This window comes from Miscanthus floridulus, chromosome 15 (assembly GCF_019320115.1).
Source record: "Miscanthus floridulus cultivar M001 chromosome 15, ASM1932011v1, whole genome shotgun sequence".
NCBI classification, from domain to species: Eukaryota; Viridiplantae; Streptophyta; class Magnoliopsida; order Poales; family Poaceae; genus Miscanthus; species Miscanthus floridulus.
This window is the reverse complement of record NC_089594.1, coordinates 33,099,717-33,117,194: the sequence shown is the minus strand read 5'-3', so window position 1 is coordinate 33,117,194 and position 17,478 is coordinate 33,099,717. Positions and strand designations below refer to the sequence as shown.

General features: G+C 44.7%; 2 protein-coding genes across 4 annotated transcripts; both read right to left on the bottom strand.

Annotated features, from left to right (window-relative positions):
• Positions 1-4,499: 4,499 nt before the first annotated feature.
• Positions 4,500-6,990, bottom strand: LOC136509317 (putative receptor protein kinase ZmPK1). Its single transcript, XM_066504143.1, has one exon. It carries the CDS (start codon positions 6,988-6,990, stop codon positions 4,588-4,590), a length of 2,403 nt encoding a protein of 800 aa, XP_066360240.1. The 3' UTR covers positions 4,500-4,587.
• A 5,283-nt stretch (positions 6,991-12,273) lies between these two features.
• LOC136509145 (putative receptor protein kinase ZmPK1) lies at positions 12,274-16,450 on the bottom strand. 3 transcript variants are annotated; one of them, XM_066503962.1, is made up of 3 exons: positions 16,159-16,450; positions 15,447-16,010; positions 12,274-14,761 (listed from the first exon to the last, which is right to left on the bottom strand). In XM_066503962.1, exon 3 carries the CDS (start codon positions 14,505-14,507, stop codon positions 12,420-12,422), a length of 2,088 nt encoding a protein of 695 aa, XP_066360059.1. In that variant the 5' UTR covers positions 14,508-14,761; positions 15,447-16,010; positions 16,159-16,450; the 3' UTR covers positions 12,274-12,419. The 3 variants fall into 3 exon arrangements, with proteins under 3 accessions (XP_066360059.1, XP_066360058.1, XP_066360057.1); XM_066503961.1 differs by having other exon boundaries at positions 15,447-15,586; XM_066503960.1 differs by lacking the exons at positions 15,447-16,010; positions 16,159-16,450 and having other exon boundaries at positions 12,274-14,873.
• Positions 16,451-17,478: the final 1,028 nt, after the last annotated feature.

Below are 17,478 nucleotides of genomic sequence, written 5' to 3'. Positions count from 1 at the left end.
TTTCATAATGACAATCGAAGAAGAGATGTTACCATTTTCTCTTGTCTAGAAAAAGTAGCATGTTTTCTATTGCTAAATTTTCTTTTGTGATAATAAGTCCCTTTTTCAAGTACCACAAAAATACCTTATTTTCAAAAGTGTTTTCGTATTCCAATTTTCTTTATTAGTCACCGAGGATTGTTATTGACAAGGAATTTGAACATAGATTTGACAAAAGTCGGTCATTTTGTGCAATCCCCAAATAAATGTGTCTCTTCCCTTATGTAAGTTTGTATTCATAAACCTAGAAACTAAGTGACATCGTTCTAGCAATCTGTTACCCACCAAAGCCCTTCGAAAGGAGACGTTTAGTGGTACAGTACCTAAAGTATTGGCCAATATCGGACAGAAAGGGAATTCATATTTCAAAAATTACACGGTTGCAGGTTTCATCCCACCATCAGCAATGGTGCAGGGCTTGCCATGAAGGATGGGGCTGGGATTACCCTAGAGATGGGAAGGTGCAGCTACTGGCCTTGGAGATCGTCCATACAAGAAGAGAGAAGAACGGTGTCGCACATGATGAGCTTCCACAAATGGTGAAGAGGGGGGCGTACATTCAGCTTTGTGGTAAGGTGTCTAGAGCAAATGGTTGTTCAAGAATGTAACTCTATTTTTGAGTAAACAATATAGGCTCTCTTCTCTTGAAAAAAAAGTGACTGAACCTTTTTTATTCTGAATAGTTGCTTGGGAACATTTTCATAAATTTGAGCATCTCTAATAGTCCTCTACAACAGCACCCTAATATATATATATATATATATATATATATATATATATATAGAACTACTACCCCGTAGCTGGCTACAAAATAACTTATTTTATAGCCACTTTGAGTTACGATAATTACTATGCTAATTTACGATATTATAGTAACTCCTTACTAAGTGGTTTACTATAACGTTATGGTAAATATCCTCATGTGTTATAGTAACCCAACTATCGTAAATAAGTTATTCTGTAGCCACCTCCATTTACGATAATTTTATATACTAATTTACGATAATGTCAATACATATTTACGATAGTTGGGTTACTATAACACATAGGGATATTTACCGTAACGTTATAGTAAACCACTTAGTAAAAAGTTACTATAATCTCGTAAATTAATATAGTAATTATCGTAACTTAAAGTGGCTACAGAATAAGTTATTTTATAATTAGCTACAGAGTAGTAGTTCTATATATATATACACACACACATATAAAAGATGAGGTCTACGGGTGTGTAGGGAAAGAGATGGCTGAAAAATGATGGTTAGGATAGTCTATGTTATCGGGAAGATGCAACTCCCCCTTTATTTGAGGGGAGATGAGAGAAATATTGATGGACAAAAAAATAGTATTGGAAGACTACTAGAAGGTGAGGTAGGGAAATTGTTGGAGATGCTCTTCAACTGCTCAAATCATGCTTGCCCGCTTAGGCTGGGAATAAATGAAGTCCATGTGGTCGTAGGGGCGCGAAATGACCCACTCATTGAGGGGGCCCGACCTCAAATTTCTCATGCCTCCTTGGTCGTGCAGGGGACCTATAATTAAGTGGACAAGGGTCCAAACAAATCCTTTGCAATACTTAGTAATGAAACTTTAATTCTTCATCACCACTTGTTATCATTCCTTCATATTGTTTCAATTGGTTTCTTTATAAATTTTGAACTTTACCAAAATATTTGCCCTCCTCAATTCCACCTATATCAAAGACCACTAAAATTCCACCTAGGTGCTTGCAATGGTACGAAAAATCGTTACCGCCTCACAGATTCTTAAAAAATGGTGGCGCGGCAGGCCCTGCCCCGTCAGCGGTCAGCGATTCCGGTCGCCGCCACGTCAGCCCTCTGCCGCGCCACCATGTATGGCGCGGCATAGACATTTGGCCGTGCCAGGGCAATAGGCGCGGTCAAAAGTGTTAGTTTAAAAAAAACCCAACCGTGTTAGATTTAAAATTAGTTTTCAAAAAATATTAAAATTTAAAAAAAAAACCGGTTCTTGCAATGGTACGAAAAATCGTTACCGCCTCACAGATTCTTAAAAAATGAAGGTGGAAAAAAAAACTATACTGGTCGACCGGTCTCTCATGCATGAAACCCATCCTTTACTAAAGGTAAGGTTAGAGAACTCATATTTTTTTAATCTCTCAAACCATTATAATTCTAAAACACGACTTTCATTTTCACTTTGTAATTCTTTTGTTTTGAGCTCTCGCTACCTTCCTTCCTTTTTTTACAAGAACTCGACTTCTTATTTCTATGAACTCAAGTACCTAATAAAGCCTTTTTCGAAGAGCTATAGGTCACTATCATCCGCACTATACAGCTCTGCAACGTCCCCACACAACTAGTTAGTTGGTTTACAATGCATAGTAGTCTTAACCAGAAAATAGTCAAATCGTACTTGTTTTTAGTTCAGGACTTGTATCATCAGTATATTTAAATTTCAAAATGCCTTTATTTAATATATGACGTTGATTTTGCAGCTGCTGGCACACCACGAGAGAAATTAAAATGGCAAAATATTACTATATTTTGAAGGTGTTCTCGTCATTTCGTACCAAAATATGGCCTACAATAATGGACGAAGGAGGTTGTTTTTGTATGAGAGAATGAACGCGTATCTCCTTTGCCTCATGGCATTCCCAACCTACGCATGGTTTCTGTGCTTATTAATTAGAATGTCAGTTAAGCAGAAAAGGTAATATGACACTGCAATTTAAGAAACCATGTCTACGTGAAACCAAGACATGAAGAGACGTGATAGGTAAATAAGTGAGAGAGAAACATATAGTTAAACAAAAGATCAATATGTAGAAACTATCCATTGAAAATATAGTTTTTATGTTTTTATGTGTATAAACGGACATAGAAATTACCTATGGTTTCAAGCATTGAGACTGGCTTTATGTGTATAAACGGACATAGAAATTACCTATGGTTTCAAGCATTGAGACTGGACTAGCAGGATTCACTTTGACGTCTCTAGGAGATCGAAGAACAAACAATATTTGTGTTTCAGTGTTTGGATGAACATGTATACCCGTAGCTAATTAAATTTCTGGACATCTCTAATAATGTTTTTTTTTCGAGAGCATGCATTGGCACGTTTTTCATTAAGCAGGATTAAGAAGTTTTCTTACAAAAGTGCGAGATATGGTAAACCTAAGATTACCAAAGCCCTTGTCCTATCCCTTCGTAATCTCGCACGTGATTGTGATTACAGTGCACTAATTCTACGACTCTAGGAGCTATGTATTCACGCGGGGCGAGGTGTTCCTCATGCGGAGGATGGGCTTTGCACCGCCGGCAGGTCCAATCTCATCCGCGTCCAAGAGAGCTTACGACGACTTTTTCGCAAGGAACTGGACGTCGAGCGAAGTGGAAGCACTGGACAAGCTGTTCCCGGCGACCGCTGCTACGATTGGTACAAGGCTCTTCTCGGATGACGGAGCAGAGTCGCACGGCCATTAGCGGAGACCCTAAGCTCCGTAGGTTACTGCGCTGCTCGTAGTTCGGTTGTTTACTTTTATGTAATATCGAAGTTTGAAACAGTCTACTAGAAAGGTCCAGCCAAACTGTAAGACCTCCTAGGGCACTCATTTAAAGCGCATCGTGTGTATGGTTAAACTCTTCTTCTTCTTAATTACAATGATACGTATTCGAGAAAAAAAACGTATTCACGCGGAACGGCGCCGCTCGTCAAGCGCTCCTAGCTGCCTAAACCCAGCCGTGCACCAAAGCGTAACCTCCTCCTCTAATAATGGTTGTTGATCTAAAAAAAAATACAGTAGTTTATTTTTGGACTATATATGAACATTTTCGCCAGCAAATTAAAGCTACACGTACAATAACCAATTGAGTACGCACACCACGCGTACAAGTACAAGCTGACGATAAACCCATCACATGCATGCACATACAGCCTGTTCGGGAGGCCGTATCGTACTGGCTGGTTTGGTGTGAGAAAAAAACACTGTTCCCAGCTGGAAATTTACGATCGTCCAGGCTGATACATATCGTGTCAGACACCTACATTTCTGCAGTACTACCTTGTCCGAAAAGAATGCAATTCTAAAGTGCTTAAAGTACTAACATGTGTTTGCTCCAGCTCCGAGAACTAGTATTTGACAACTGAGTATTGTGAAGAACAGGGCTTAGAGGTCATCAACAAAAGGCTTCAAGGTTTTTGTTTGGTCAATACTTCACTCAAGAAGAGAGAGGACAAAAGTAGCAGAACAATCACCCAACCAAAACCAACTCTGAACAGAATGACAAGATAATATTTAGTCAATCCAAGACAACGATGCTAACAGATCAAGTAACTCACTACAAAAACAACTGCAGGAGGCAGCAGCATCTTCAAAGTTCAAAGAACATGCAATTCAGTGCCAAAGTGATGCCTCAAAGTTTAAAGGGGTATTCTTTACATCAAATTAGTCAATAGTCATCCACAAAACAAATCAACTTTATACCCTCGTCGGAAAAACAGAAGTGGAATGCAAAACTACACAACTTACTTAAGGGGAAGAGAATAGTTAGCGAATTGCCAGATTCATTATCTGCAGAGGAACTTCTGCACTACATCACTCATGCTCGGTCTTTGGTTTTTGTCCTGTTCCAAACACAGAGCAGCCACCTCAAGCATCAGCAACACTTCTGGCCGCACGAAATCGCCATTCAATCTAGGATCCACAAGGTCATCAATCCAATTTCCATCGCTAATTTTCTTGTTTTCTCCAATCATCAATAGCAGTTGCCTCAATGCAGACTCTGCATCCCCGGAGCCATTTGTTGGTAACTCGAACATCCGATGGCCCATCACCAGCTCCAGAAGCACAACTCCGAAGCTGTAGACATCCACCTTCTCAGTCACAGGAGCGCTTGATACCCATTCTGGAGCCATGTAGCCTCTAGTTCCTCGAACCTTGGACACGTCAGAATCAGACTCATCTCTTTGCAGCAGCTTTGCGAACCCAAAGTCGCTGATCTTGGGCTCAAACTCCTCATCCAGAAGTATGTTCTCAGGCTTCACGTCGCAGTGAATGATCCAGTCCATACACTCATGGTGAAGGTAGGCCAATCCCTTAGCCACTCCGACTGCAATTTTGTACCTATGATGCCATTGCAGTAGTAGTCCCTTGCTACCGAACAAGAACATGTCCAGTGAACCGTTCTCCACAAATTCATAGACCAGCAGCCGGTGCGTACCCTCTGAACATACACCCATTACTCTCACCAGATTCATATGGTAGATCCTACCAATCACACTAACCTCTGTCTCAAATTCTGCTTCGCCTCCCTTCATGTCTTTGAGCTTCTTGACGGCAACTACACGATTGTCGTGTAGAATGCCTTTGTACACAGACCCATGTCGGCCGTGGCCAAGCTCATCCATGAAATTGTTAGTTGCCTTCTGCAATTCCTTGTGGGTGAAACTACGGAAATGATCTGCTACCACCCGGAAGCCTTCCTCATCCTCCGCTGCCCATATTACCGAACATACTGACTGCTTTCTTGTCATGAACCACCAACCAACAGCAATGAAACAGAGCTCAACAAGAAAGAATGCAGCTAGGAACGAATAGTAGTAGTACCATGCCGTACCCTTTTCATCAACTCTGTTGGCAGCATAATTGAATGTATGTGTTCTTAATTCATTGCAAACATGACCATGAGCAGAGTCGGAGGAATTTGCCTGTGAGTGAGACAGAAAGCTCTCAGGAACCTTGACATATGTGACACCAGGGTACCCTGGAGTTGTCTTGCCATTGAAGAGACCAGATTTCAAGAAGCACCCATGTGGATGTGGATAAACTTTGTACACGAATGCTACACAGGAGCAACGTGCCAAGCACAATTCCCTGCAAGTGTCCAGGGATGCAGACATGACAAAGTCCATATCAGAGCCCCAGAAGTCTGTCCAAGGAATGCCCACGAAGCCCATCTGCTGAACACCTTTTCCACAGGTGATGTTGAACTGTGGCTTGCAGCCTTTGCTCCAATCATTTGGATCAACGACTACATAACCGCGAGGACAAGTGCAGGCCGCTGCAGGTGTGTAAACACATAGTGCATTCCAACCACATAGGCCATGGATGTCACAGAGCTGGGAGAAAGCCATCCAAGAGCTGTACCAGCTTCCATCTGACTCGTTTAGGCTGTAAAGCCTAAGATTTCCATCGTAGTCTAGCGTCAGCCTCCTCTTAATCTCCAAACCCCAATCAGAAGCAATAAAGCTTGTGTTGTCACTAGCCTCAAATTGCCCAAGCTTATCAAGCACACCTCTCCTACCGCTCTTATACAAGATCCTGTAGTTCGACCAGCTATTTTGGTCAGGGTTAGGCCAGTAGAGGTTGGAAATGTCTGGCCCATCATAAGAAAGTGACAGAATGTACCGTTCATCAAAGCGCAATGTGTAGTAACTTGACTGGTGAGAGGGATTGGTTGATACCAGCTTTGTCGTGGCTGTTAGCGACTGACCTGGTAGCAGAGTGTCGGTCGGATGGTCGAAGCTTTGCCACAGGATGTTGCCTCCTTGATCCACCATCACAAGGTTCCCGGTGTCCATGAGCTCCACACGATCAACCTTGGCAGATATTTTGCTGACTTCCCACACAACCGTACCATCATAGTCTCTGAGAACCATGCTGCCATCCTTGTTCAGTGTAACCTTCGATCCACTCCCGTGCACGGGGCGGTCTCGGTTCGCAGTCCAGGCGATGGTCCTGTCAGCTGCATTGGTGAACCAGATTGACAAGGTGAAGGCAGTGGATGAGAGATTGTATAAGCCAAATGAGAAGGAGCCATCCGGTGATCTTATGACATCTGAGGCTTGCTTCACGGAGAGGGAAGATCCTCTATGAAGGTAAGTGGCATGAGCAATCTCTGCTACTCTTTCATCTAAAAGGGAACAGATCAAAAGGAATGTAAGGTGTAGTATGAAAAACGGATTCACCATCATACACAGTATGCACAAACGATACCAGGGTAAAGAGGACCACTGCTGCTACTGGTCAGATAGAGGAAGGAGAGGAGTAGCTTAGATGTATGCTGGTTCTTGGTGCTCCCATGGTTGTGCCAGTATATTGACCATGTTGCAGACTTGCAGTTAAACAATTCATCAAGCACATGGAAGTGGTTTGTGTTCCTAATTTAAAACTATGACATACTGACTTGGAAGTTGGTGAGAAACAGTTTTCTATACGTGGCCGACACTCCAAACTGTATTTCTCCTATTCAACTACCTCAATCTCCATACGATTGATTTTACAAATCTACATTGTAACTATTTTTTAATTCAAACAGCCTGTCAATCCAACGAGGTACTGAAGTTTCATGTAAGGGTTGTCAGTTCTACATCTATTGTTTAAGAATCTAATAAAATTCATTATTACAGCACAAACACGTTCTGATAGTAAAATGTTTTGATTTGATGGGGAATATTACACACATATAGAGAAAAAAAAATAAGAGTACATTTTTGGGTTATCTATATTGACAGTGACATGATTTTTTTTCCTTTGGTTTCTGAAAGTAGATGATATGCATCTATATTAATTTCTTGATGGAGAGATTGGTTACAGGAAACATCTTATACATCAGATTGGTTACAGGAAACATCTTATACATCAGATTAAAAAATTGTGCTAAAAAAGGTTAAGTAATAGAGAGGCATCATGTCCGGGGTGGGGGTGGGGTGGGGGGGGGGGGGGGGGGGGGGGGGGATTCCCAGGAGGCATGCCAAGAGACGAGGCAGCACGCAGGAAAGACATTCATCAGTTTCTTTTATTTGGGACTCTTTTTTGAAATCTTAGACTTGAACGTAAACCAGCAAAAGGTAAGTCTCAATGGTTCAAGGGATTCAATGAGAACATGAATGAACTCAATCAAATTAAATGAAAATCAACACAAAATGAATGAAAGTGAGACAAGACCTTGCGGATCTCCACTGGGAGCTCCGAAGGTATTCTATAATGTTTACTTCTTAGTATATGGAAACACAATTACACCTCATGCATGTACAGCATGAGGTATTAGTTCCAATGCCCAATAGCAAGGGTTACATGGTGTTGGGTGAGGGACTCTCTGGGTTGGCCGAAGTCTCCAACATCAATCAAGTCCTTTCAAGAGGATTTCTTAGTTTCTGATGGAATGGGTAGAAATAACATGCCGTGGTGTGGGTAATAGTGGGTGTAGGATGGGATCTTTGAAAACTAGAAACGATCTTTTGTTTTCAAATGTTATTGATTAGTCTCCTCATCAGGTAGCTTATAAATCCCTTGGTTTCCTAAAGCAGTGGACCAAACTCTCGAAGGAGGACGACTGGAGCAAGATGGAAAATGTGGAGATGAATTTGAAGGAGGGGTCTTCAACCTGGTGAAATGCGCCTTCGAAGACCTATCTTTTGCTTTCTGTTGGAGTGGCTGCTGGCGTTGGTTTTCTGTTTCTTTCGTTGTGTAGCCAAATCTTTGGTTTGATAGATAGAACTCTTCTGGTGGTGGGTTAGATGGTTTTTGTGGAGGGTTTAGGCGTGTTGTCTCTATAAGCTGGTAACCCCAGCAATACTCTGTTAAGCTTTCACTATAAGCTGGGCTGTCAAGCCTTTGTCCTAAAAAATTTATATGGGAGACAAATAGGCAGGGTACAAGTTACAGCATTTCCTTGACCAAACCACTACATCCTGCTGTCAAAAATGGTCCCACCTGTGTCTCTGCTGTGAGCTTGGCACCTTTGGCCTTCATGAAGGTGTTTGCCCTACCGTCCTCCACGTCGACGTGCGCGCCTTCATTAGCCCTCTACTCCCTATGTTCCAAACTATAAGACGTTTTGACTTTTCTACATATATTACTGTTACTATGTATCTAAACATAGTGTATATCTAAGTACAAAGCAAAAAACTATATACCTGAAAAGCCAAAACGTCTTATAATTTGGAATGGAGGGAGTACATGAGAGGAGGGGGCAAAGGTTCCAAAGGTTTATCCCCTCACTTGTTTTTTCATTTACTTGGCGATATGAGACTGATTTTTTCCCCGACTTGTCTGATTGGAAGACTTTTGCATTCAGTTGTATGGCCTCTAATGTCAAACAATGAGGAACTTTATTCATTTAGAATCACATACCTGGAACATATGATCTCTCTCTAGGAATATAATATTGCTGGAAACTTCGTAAGCTCATACTGTAATCTCAATGCAAGTAAGATTAAACAGTTCCATGAATAAAATGATCAACCCAACATGGGAATTATTGTGGCATAGTTTTGTATTCTCTTGACAGAAGTTCATTCAAAGCTTTGGTCAATAACAAGTCCTGGAAAATTGGAACACTGCAGGTGAATAAAAATACACACTACAATATTTTGTGGTGTTATTAAGGATAGAAAAAAGAAAGTTTGAACTGGAACCCAAACTTATTACCAGCATCACTAATCAAATGAAACTATATGATTAATATATGAAAATAATACAATTATGTCATTGCAGATTTTCTTTATCATAAAGTTAACAATCTATAAAACTATATCAGTAACATCAAAATTGCTTCAGACGTTTTCTTCCCATTTAGGGATCTAACTACAATATGTCAGGCTATACTGCCACCTTAAAACGAACACTTTACTTCTGGGTAAATGAAGTTTTTAATCAAATTTTCAACAATTCTGCAATATAGCTTATTCTCTCTACTACAGTGCTTTAAAAAAACGAACAGCAGGAGCTCTGCCCCTCATTCTCTCTACTACAATGCAAGCTTGCACATAGTCAAGTCGAAAGAGAAAGAAAAGAAAGACCAAACAGAACTCGTGTCACCTTAGGGCAGTCCCAATGGTAGAAATCATAGTAGTTTCTATAACATAGGATATCGTACCAAGAAACCACTCCTTCACAATGCAAGATTTTCTACCAAGTTTCAGATAAAAATTTGCCCAATCATTTACCGGATTTCTCTGTCCCGTCTCTAGATCCTCTGCGGCTCAGAGAGCATTAGGCACTTCTTCCTTTTCACGCCCGTCCTCTATCGCCTGTGTCCAGCCGCCGGTCTTGCTAGCTTCTCTCCGCATCTTCTCAAGTTTTGCTTGCTTCTCTTTGTACGATGGAACTCGCCAATATCCTCCGGGAATCTCCAGTCGATGATTTTAATTGGACTGAGGTGAAGAGCGGAGGAAGAATCTTGCCGGCGTGTGGCTTAGGACGATTCTGCTCATCGCTGCTTGGGTAATCACCGGGAATTCTGCTCATCTTCTTAGTGCCTTTGATAGGGCGATTCTGCTCATCTACGTGCACGGGCACCTCGCCTCCCCGGGGCACATCGAGCTTGGCCCCGCCACGCCCAGTCCTCGCCTCCAGCTTCGCGATGGCATGCCAGAACACCGCAGTGTTGGGCGTGGCCCCGTCGCCCACGGTCAGAACTCCTCCACGGACACCGCGACTGCGCGCGCCGGCCCCGCGCGCAGCTATCATCGGCGTCGTCGCCCGCCGAGCGGAAAGGAGCAGACCGCACGCACCTGTCTAGGGAGCTCCCCTGCATGTACCTCTCCACCGCGCCGCCTTGCGTGCCTGGCATCGCGCAGGTGCTGGCCAGTGGCCACCGGCGGCGGCGTCCATGGGTGGCCGTCAGGATCTGTGCTGCGAGCTCCCTGCCGGCGGACCAGGCGCATGTGGGCGAGCGAGCCAGTGCGGACGGCGAGAGCGAGCGCGCGCCAGGATTCTGCGCGGCGGCGGCCAAGGCATGGCGCAGCGGATCGGATGTGTTGACACTCAAAGATGTCCGGCAGTATTTTGGCAAGGTGAATAAGTTTTGAAGGTCCTCGACATGGTTGAAGTTGAACGGTGTCGCAAACGGAGCAACAATAGACGGCGAGCTAGGACCAGTTGGCTTAGCCGGGTCACCTAGCTGGCTGAGCCGGCTCCTCTTTGCCCTCGGCCTAGCTGGGTTGGTAGCCGGCTAGGCCGGCTCCCATCTCATACCCGGCTTAGCCGGGTCCCTAGGCCGGCTAAGCCGGCTCGACCATGGCCAGGCCAGCGCCTTGCCGAGCCCCGCAAAAACCGGCTAAGCCAGGTCCCCAAGCCGGCTTAGCCGGGCGTCGCCGGATTCTGAACCGATTTTATCTAAAACCGTGTTTTGAAAGGTTTTAAGCGTGGGGAACTTGGAGATCGTGTTGGGATTGTTTCGTACTGGGATAAGACCACCCCCTCTATATAAACGAGAGGATCACGGCTGATTGATCCCATCCTATCAATCGTCAAAATACACCAAAAACTCTATTTTCCTTTGCCCTAATTCTTCTCTCCACCTCTACCTGCTGTCCAGCAAGTTTCTCCACGAGATTTGTTGGCTTCCTAGGCGGCCTTGCTGGTCCTAGGAGATCCTCCACGTGCTTCCTCCTGACGGATCTTTCCGGAGGTGGTTCGAGAGTGTTTTCAGCCTTGAACGAGCTCTACATCGGCCTTTCTTTTCGGTCTTTAGATTGGTTTGGTCGATTACGCTTGGTTTTTTCTGCGTTGCAGGTTGTAGGATTAACCTCTTTGGGCGTCTAAATCCCGCTAGTGTGTTGGCTCGGACCGCGTTCGACGTCAACAGGATGGAAACGAGCAGCGTCTCCCCAACGCGATTTGGGCGGTTTCTTCCTGTCTCGTACCAGAGTCGACTTCGTTTCGTAAAGTAGAAATCGTTTCTTTGTTTTGGCTCTCTCTCTCCTCATTAATTTCTTTGCCACATCAGCAAAAATAAGTATAATTAAGAGGGATAGAAACTACAATCGTCCATCGGGACTGTCAAGTCGCATCAGTGTCATAGCGTCCTAGGGCAGAAGAACAACCAGAGGTAATCCCTCTTTAGGAATTTAATATTGCTGCAAATAAACACGATATGTATTTAACTCTTCCCTGGTATATATGTTGACTGGACAGAGGACATGGAGATGCTCTGAAGCCCAACCGTGTCACATGGGGTAAGTTAGCCATTCGGGTGCCCTGCGGGCATCTCCTTTGACTAACCTTCTTGTAGACAAATTCTTTCGTCTTCATTGAGCAGCTCCTGCCTTTGATTTAAAAAAAAAAAGCTCTGAAGCCCACAGGTAACAAGCATACAAGGCTGAATTAGATGTTATAAAAAAAGGCTGAATTAGAGAGGCACTTAGGATGCCCTATACGAGAGGCTAAAGAGGGGACCGCCAAATTAGAAAATAAATAAAATAATTCACAAGACAAGGTAACATAATAAGGAGCTCATGCTCGCCATAATTACTGAAAACAGCAATAGCAGCATCTTAGAATGTTGAAATGAGCAAGCTATGGAGGTACTAAGGAGTAAGGAATGCATTCTAAATTACCAAATCAGAAGTTTGACATATGAAAGAACATAAATGCACATAAGTTGCCAAATTTATTATTTATTACAAGAACGGAACTGGAGCTTCTCCACTATATCGTTCATGCTTGGTCTCTGGCTCCTCTCTTTCTCCAAGCACATGGCAGCTACCTCCAGCATCAACAAAACTTCTGAGTGCACAATATTGCCATTCAATTTAGGATCCACAAAGTGAATAATCCACGACAGGTCACCGGATTTCAGCTTCTCTCTGATTGTCCACACTAACTGTCTCATACCAACCTCTGCATCACCAGTACCAGTCGCTGCCAACTCAGATGCTCTTCGCCCTATGACTAATTCGATAAGCACCACTCCGTAGCTATACACATCCACCTTTTCATTAATGGGAATGCTGGAGGCCCATTCTGGAGCAGCATAGCCTCTGGTCCCACGAACCTTTGACATGTTTGGATCAGTTTGATCTCTCTGTAGCAGCTTTGCAACCCCAAAGTCACTGATCTTGGGCTCAAAATCCTGGTCCAAGAGTATGTTCTCAGGTTTAAGGTCACAGTGAATGATCCAATCCAAGCACTCATGGTGAAGGTAGGCTAACCCTTTGGCCACGCCAACTGCAATCTTGTACCTCTGATCCCATTGCAATAGTCTGTGGTTGCCAAACAAGAACATTGCCAGTGATCCATTATCAACATACTCTATGACCAGCAACCGGTGCTTCCGTTCTGAACATACACCCCTTACTCTCACCAGATTCATATGGTAAATTCGCCCAATCACACTGACCTCTGTCTGGAACTCATCTTCTCCTTGCTTCACATCTCCGAGTTTCTTGACAGCAACCACACGTTTATCATGTAGAATACCCTTGTACACAGAGCCATACCTCCCATGACCAAGCCCATCCTTGAAATTCTTAGTAGCCTCCCTCAGCTCCTTGTAGGTAAAGTTACGGAAATGGTCTGTTACCATCCTGTAACCTTCCTCGCAAATCTTCAATTGTGTTGATTGTTTTCTTGCCATGAACCACCAACCAAATGCAATGAAGCAGACTTCTATAAGAAACAATGCTGCAAGGAACCCATAGTAGTAGTGCCACATCGTACTGTTTCCATTACTATGTGCATCAGGATTGAAAACTAGAACTTCTAGTTTTGCACTTGATGCGTTGCAATCTAGGATTTCACTATTTTGAGGAACATATGAGATTGTTTCAGACAAAAAGCTCTGAGGAACCTTCAAGTGTGCTGTGCCAGGATAGCCTGGGACAGTCTTTCCATTTAAGAGAACAGACTTCAAGAAACAGCCATTGCTATCTGATTTGTACTCAAAAGCTAGGCAGGAGCAGGTATCCAAGCACAGAGTGGTGCAAGCATCCAGTGACGTCATTGGGATGTAGTCAAGATCAGAACCCCAGAAGTCAGTTTGAGGAAGGCTCACAAAGCCCATTTGCTGATCACCACTGCAGGAGAGGTTGAATTTTGGTATGCAGCCTTTGCTCCAGTCAGTTGGATCCCTAACCACATAGCCAGGAGGGCAGGAGCAGGCTGGAACTGGTGTGTAAACACAAATACCATTCCAACCACATATACCATGTATTTCACAAGGCTGAGAGAAAGCCATCCAAGAAATCAACCACCTCCCGTCGCTGTCATTCAAGCTATAAAGCCTCAGATTTCCATCGTAATCCAGTGTTAATCTCCTCATGACACCTGGACCCCAATCTGCTGAAACAAAGCTTGTGTTGTCACTTGCTGTAAACTGCCCCAGGTTATCAAGAACACCTCTCCTACTGCTGTTGTAACTAATCCTGTAATTCAGCCAGCTACTGAAGTCAGGGTTAGGCCAATAAAGATTGGAAATATCTGGTCCATCATAAGCAAGTGAAAGAATGTAACGGTCGTCGAAGAGCAAAGTATAGTAGCTTGAAGGGTGTGAGAGATCTGTTGATACCAGCTTTGCAGAGGCTGTCACTGGTTGTGTCGGCAGCAGCGTGTCAGTTGGATGGTCAAAGCTTTGCCAGAGGATATTGCCACCTTGATCCTTCATAACAAGGTTCCCAGAATCCATGAGCTCAGCATAATCAGCTCCTTTGGAGCTTGTGTTGGTTTGCCATACAACTGTGCCGTCGTAATCCGTTAAAACCATGGTACCATCCTTGTTCAGTCTGACCTCTGATCCACTCCCGTGCACAGGGTGATCGCGATTTGCACTCCAAGCAATGGTTCTATCGGCTGAAGTGGTAAACCAGATGGATATGGTGAAGGCAGTGGAGGAAAGATTGTAGAAACCAAACGAGAAGGTGCCATCAGGAGATTGTATGGTATCAGAAGCACGATTAACAGAGAGGTAGGAGCCTTTCTTCAGGTAACTAGTATGAGCTAACCCGCCTGCGGTATTAGCTGTAATGGAAAAGGTAACAAGGAGTGCAAGGATTAGCATTAAGCAAGAAGCAGCCATGAGAGGCATTAGCATCATTGGAGGAGAGGGATCGCAGATATATGTGGTGTTAGAGGTCCAGCAGCTGTGTTATTATGTCTAACGTGTTGCAGTTTAACAATACAAAGCCGTGGCCATGAGAATTGGTAGTTTAATCAAAGATGATAACTGACTTGGCTGACATTGGTTGAAAGTTCAAACACGGTTCAAGAAAAGTAGAGTTTTTCTTCAACATAGATAATGTTCCTTGATTTGACATACTCCTATCAGAGTTTGTTTCATTTAGCTTATCTTTAGCAATCAATTAACATTGTTTGACTTGACATTTCCATGCATGGTACGGTGGTCAACTTTTCAGTTTTTTAGGCGAGAACTGGAGGGGTCATATAGCCCACACACCATTTTTAGCCAACAGTTAAAATACATTTATATCTGAAGGTAAGAGACAAAAAAGGTAAGAGCAATAGAATACAGAGTTGTATCCTACACAAGCATAACCTCCTTCATTCATTTAGGAAATAAATATATTTGCACCGATGAATAGATTTTGCACCTATTAGTTGATACGCTAAGTCAAAAGTCCTGTACATTTCATGTAGGATTTTATGAGGTTGTGTTTCAGATGCAAGTATAAGGATTATTATTCACCTGGAAACCTTGCATCCCTTTGGGCAGTTCCCTTTGAGGAGCCTTTGGTGGACACTCACGGTAAATCTCAAGGCAAAGCCATTGCACCTCGTTAATCATTATATGCAGCTACAATGACGCTTCTTCAAATGAAGACATTCCTGCAAGGTGAAAGAAAAAGAAACATTTTTTTTTTGACCGGAAAGAAACCATGAACTCTCTGTAAACATGGCAACAACACAAAAAGGAAACCATATTTTAGACACCCTAAAAGACACGTCAAATGCTGACGCAAGATCCGTGAAAAATTCTTGATGGACAGCAATAGCTTGAGATAAGTTAGAATAGTTTTGAAGGTAGTATGAGTGCAACATGAAAGACCAACATGGGTGCAGACTGCAGACTACAGACAACCGCACGCAAGCACAGGATAACAGTGACGATGTTGACTCAGCGTGGAATTAACAAAGTGGAGATATCTAGATACGTTGAATTCAAACGTCTGACTCTGACCTGCACAAAGAGAGTTTACTGTTTACAGGGCAAAATTCTGAACCTCCACGTGTGCTTTATCGCTGCAACTTGCTTCAGGAATTCAACCAACCGAGCAGTCAAATGGAATGATGAAAACGAAAGAAACATCTATGAAGAAGACGGAACCAACGGGACGCAATGTGAACCGAACTGCAATTTGTTCGGAATAGAAATATGCTGATGACTGATGTGCGCTTACTTGATCAGTCGGACGTTAATTGAGCACCAATCTCTACAAGTGCGGCGGGGGAGGAGGTTGGGGTCGCGCGGGGGGCGAGGGCGGCGTCGCGTTGTGGCTCGTCAGTGTGAGTGAGAGGGCGCGGACCTCGCCCACCGCCGCGCCTCCGAGCCCCTCGACCTGATCTCCTCGTCGGCACCCTAAGAGAGCTGCGGCCGTGTGAGTGGATTGCGGCGGCCATTTGGTTACTTGGGAGTTGGGACCTCTCGACGGCGGTGCGGCGGCGGGGCCGCCGTGGAGCAGACGTAGAGGACGTGGCCACAGCGAGTCGACGACGGCACGAGATGGGGCCGTTCGGATAACTCGGCCCGGCCCAAATGAAGAGGCCGCGGATTAGGCCCTTCACCACCATTCAGCTCGGTTACCACTTCTATCTTCTTCTTTTTCTTTTTTTTTCTTTTTTCTTTTTTCTTTCTTTTTTTTTTTTTGCGAAACTTACCACTTTTATCTTAAACAAAGGAATTTCAACTCTTCCTATAAAAAAGGAACAACTTATTGAGAAAGGAGATTGAAAAAACAGCTTCCTAATTGTTTTTTCCAATTGTAAAAACTTCTCCCATTTTTACCCAAACAAGCCGGAGGTGGTTTCGCGAAGGAACCACCGTCCACGTCACCCAAAATTGTTTCGTCCGTCCGATTCCCGCAACGAGTGGCTCAGATTGCTTCCGCCGGATATTGCTAGGAGCGGATTCTCCTCATTCTCCGTAGCTTCTCCGGCTTCCACGGCTTCTCGCCCGAATCTAGACAGCCAAATATATACCCAACTTCTAATTCTCCTTCCAGACGCTTCTTCCCCTCCCCCAACGTTTCTTCCCGACCCCGACGCCCCTTCTCCCGCAGGCGTCACCTCTGTCGCGTCCGCCTCTTCTCCCGCTGCCACGACGACGGTGGCTGCGACCGCCCTCCTCCTCCCCCCCCCCCCCCCTCGCGTCATCCCGGCCGGCCCCCACTGCTGGCTCACCGCGACAGGTGCTGGCGGGGAGCGACGGCGCCCCCGGGCTGCGGCGCGGCGCCGCGCGCGTGCCCCGCCGGTGGCCGCCACCGGCCACTGTGCCGAGCGAGCGGGCCCCGCCGGTGGCCGCCGACGTTGCTGCCCCCCGGCGCTGCCTCCTCCCACCGTTTCGCGCCTGCTGCTGTGCTCCGTGAAACCCTAGCGCTGCGGCCGAGCAGGGCGGCGGCGGCGGCAGACCCACGGCGAACGGCGCCCTGCGACGCGGCGCAGCATGGGCAGGAACCGTCGGTTCCCGCGGCCGTGGCTGCCCGTTCCCCACTGACACCGCC

What these genes read in the sequence shown, in the direction of transcription:
- LOC136509145 (XM_066503960.1), bottom strand. Translation starts at nt 14,837, where the DNA reads ATGATGCTAATGCCTCTCATGGCTGCTTCTTGCTTAATGCTAATCCTT.
- LOC136509317 (XM_066504143.1), bottom strand. Translation starts at nt 6,990, where the DNA reads ATGGTGAATCCGTTTTTCATACTACACCTTACATTCCTTTTGATCTGT.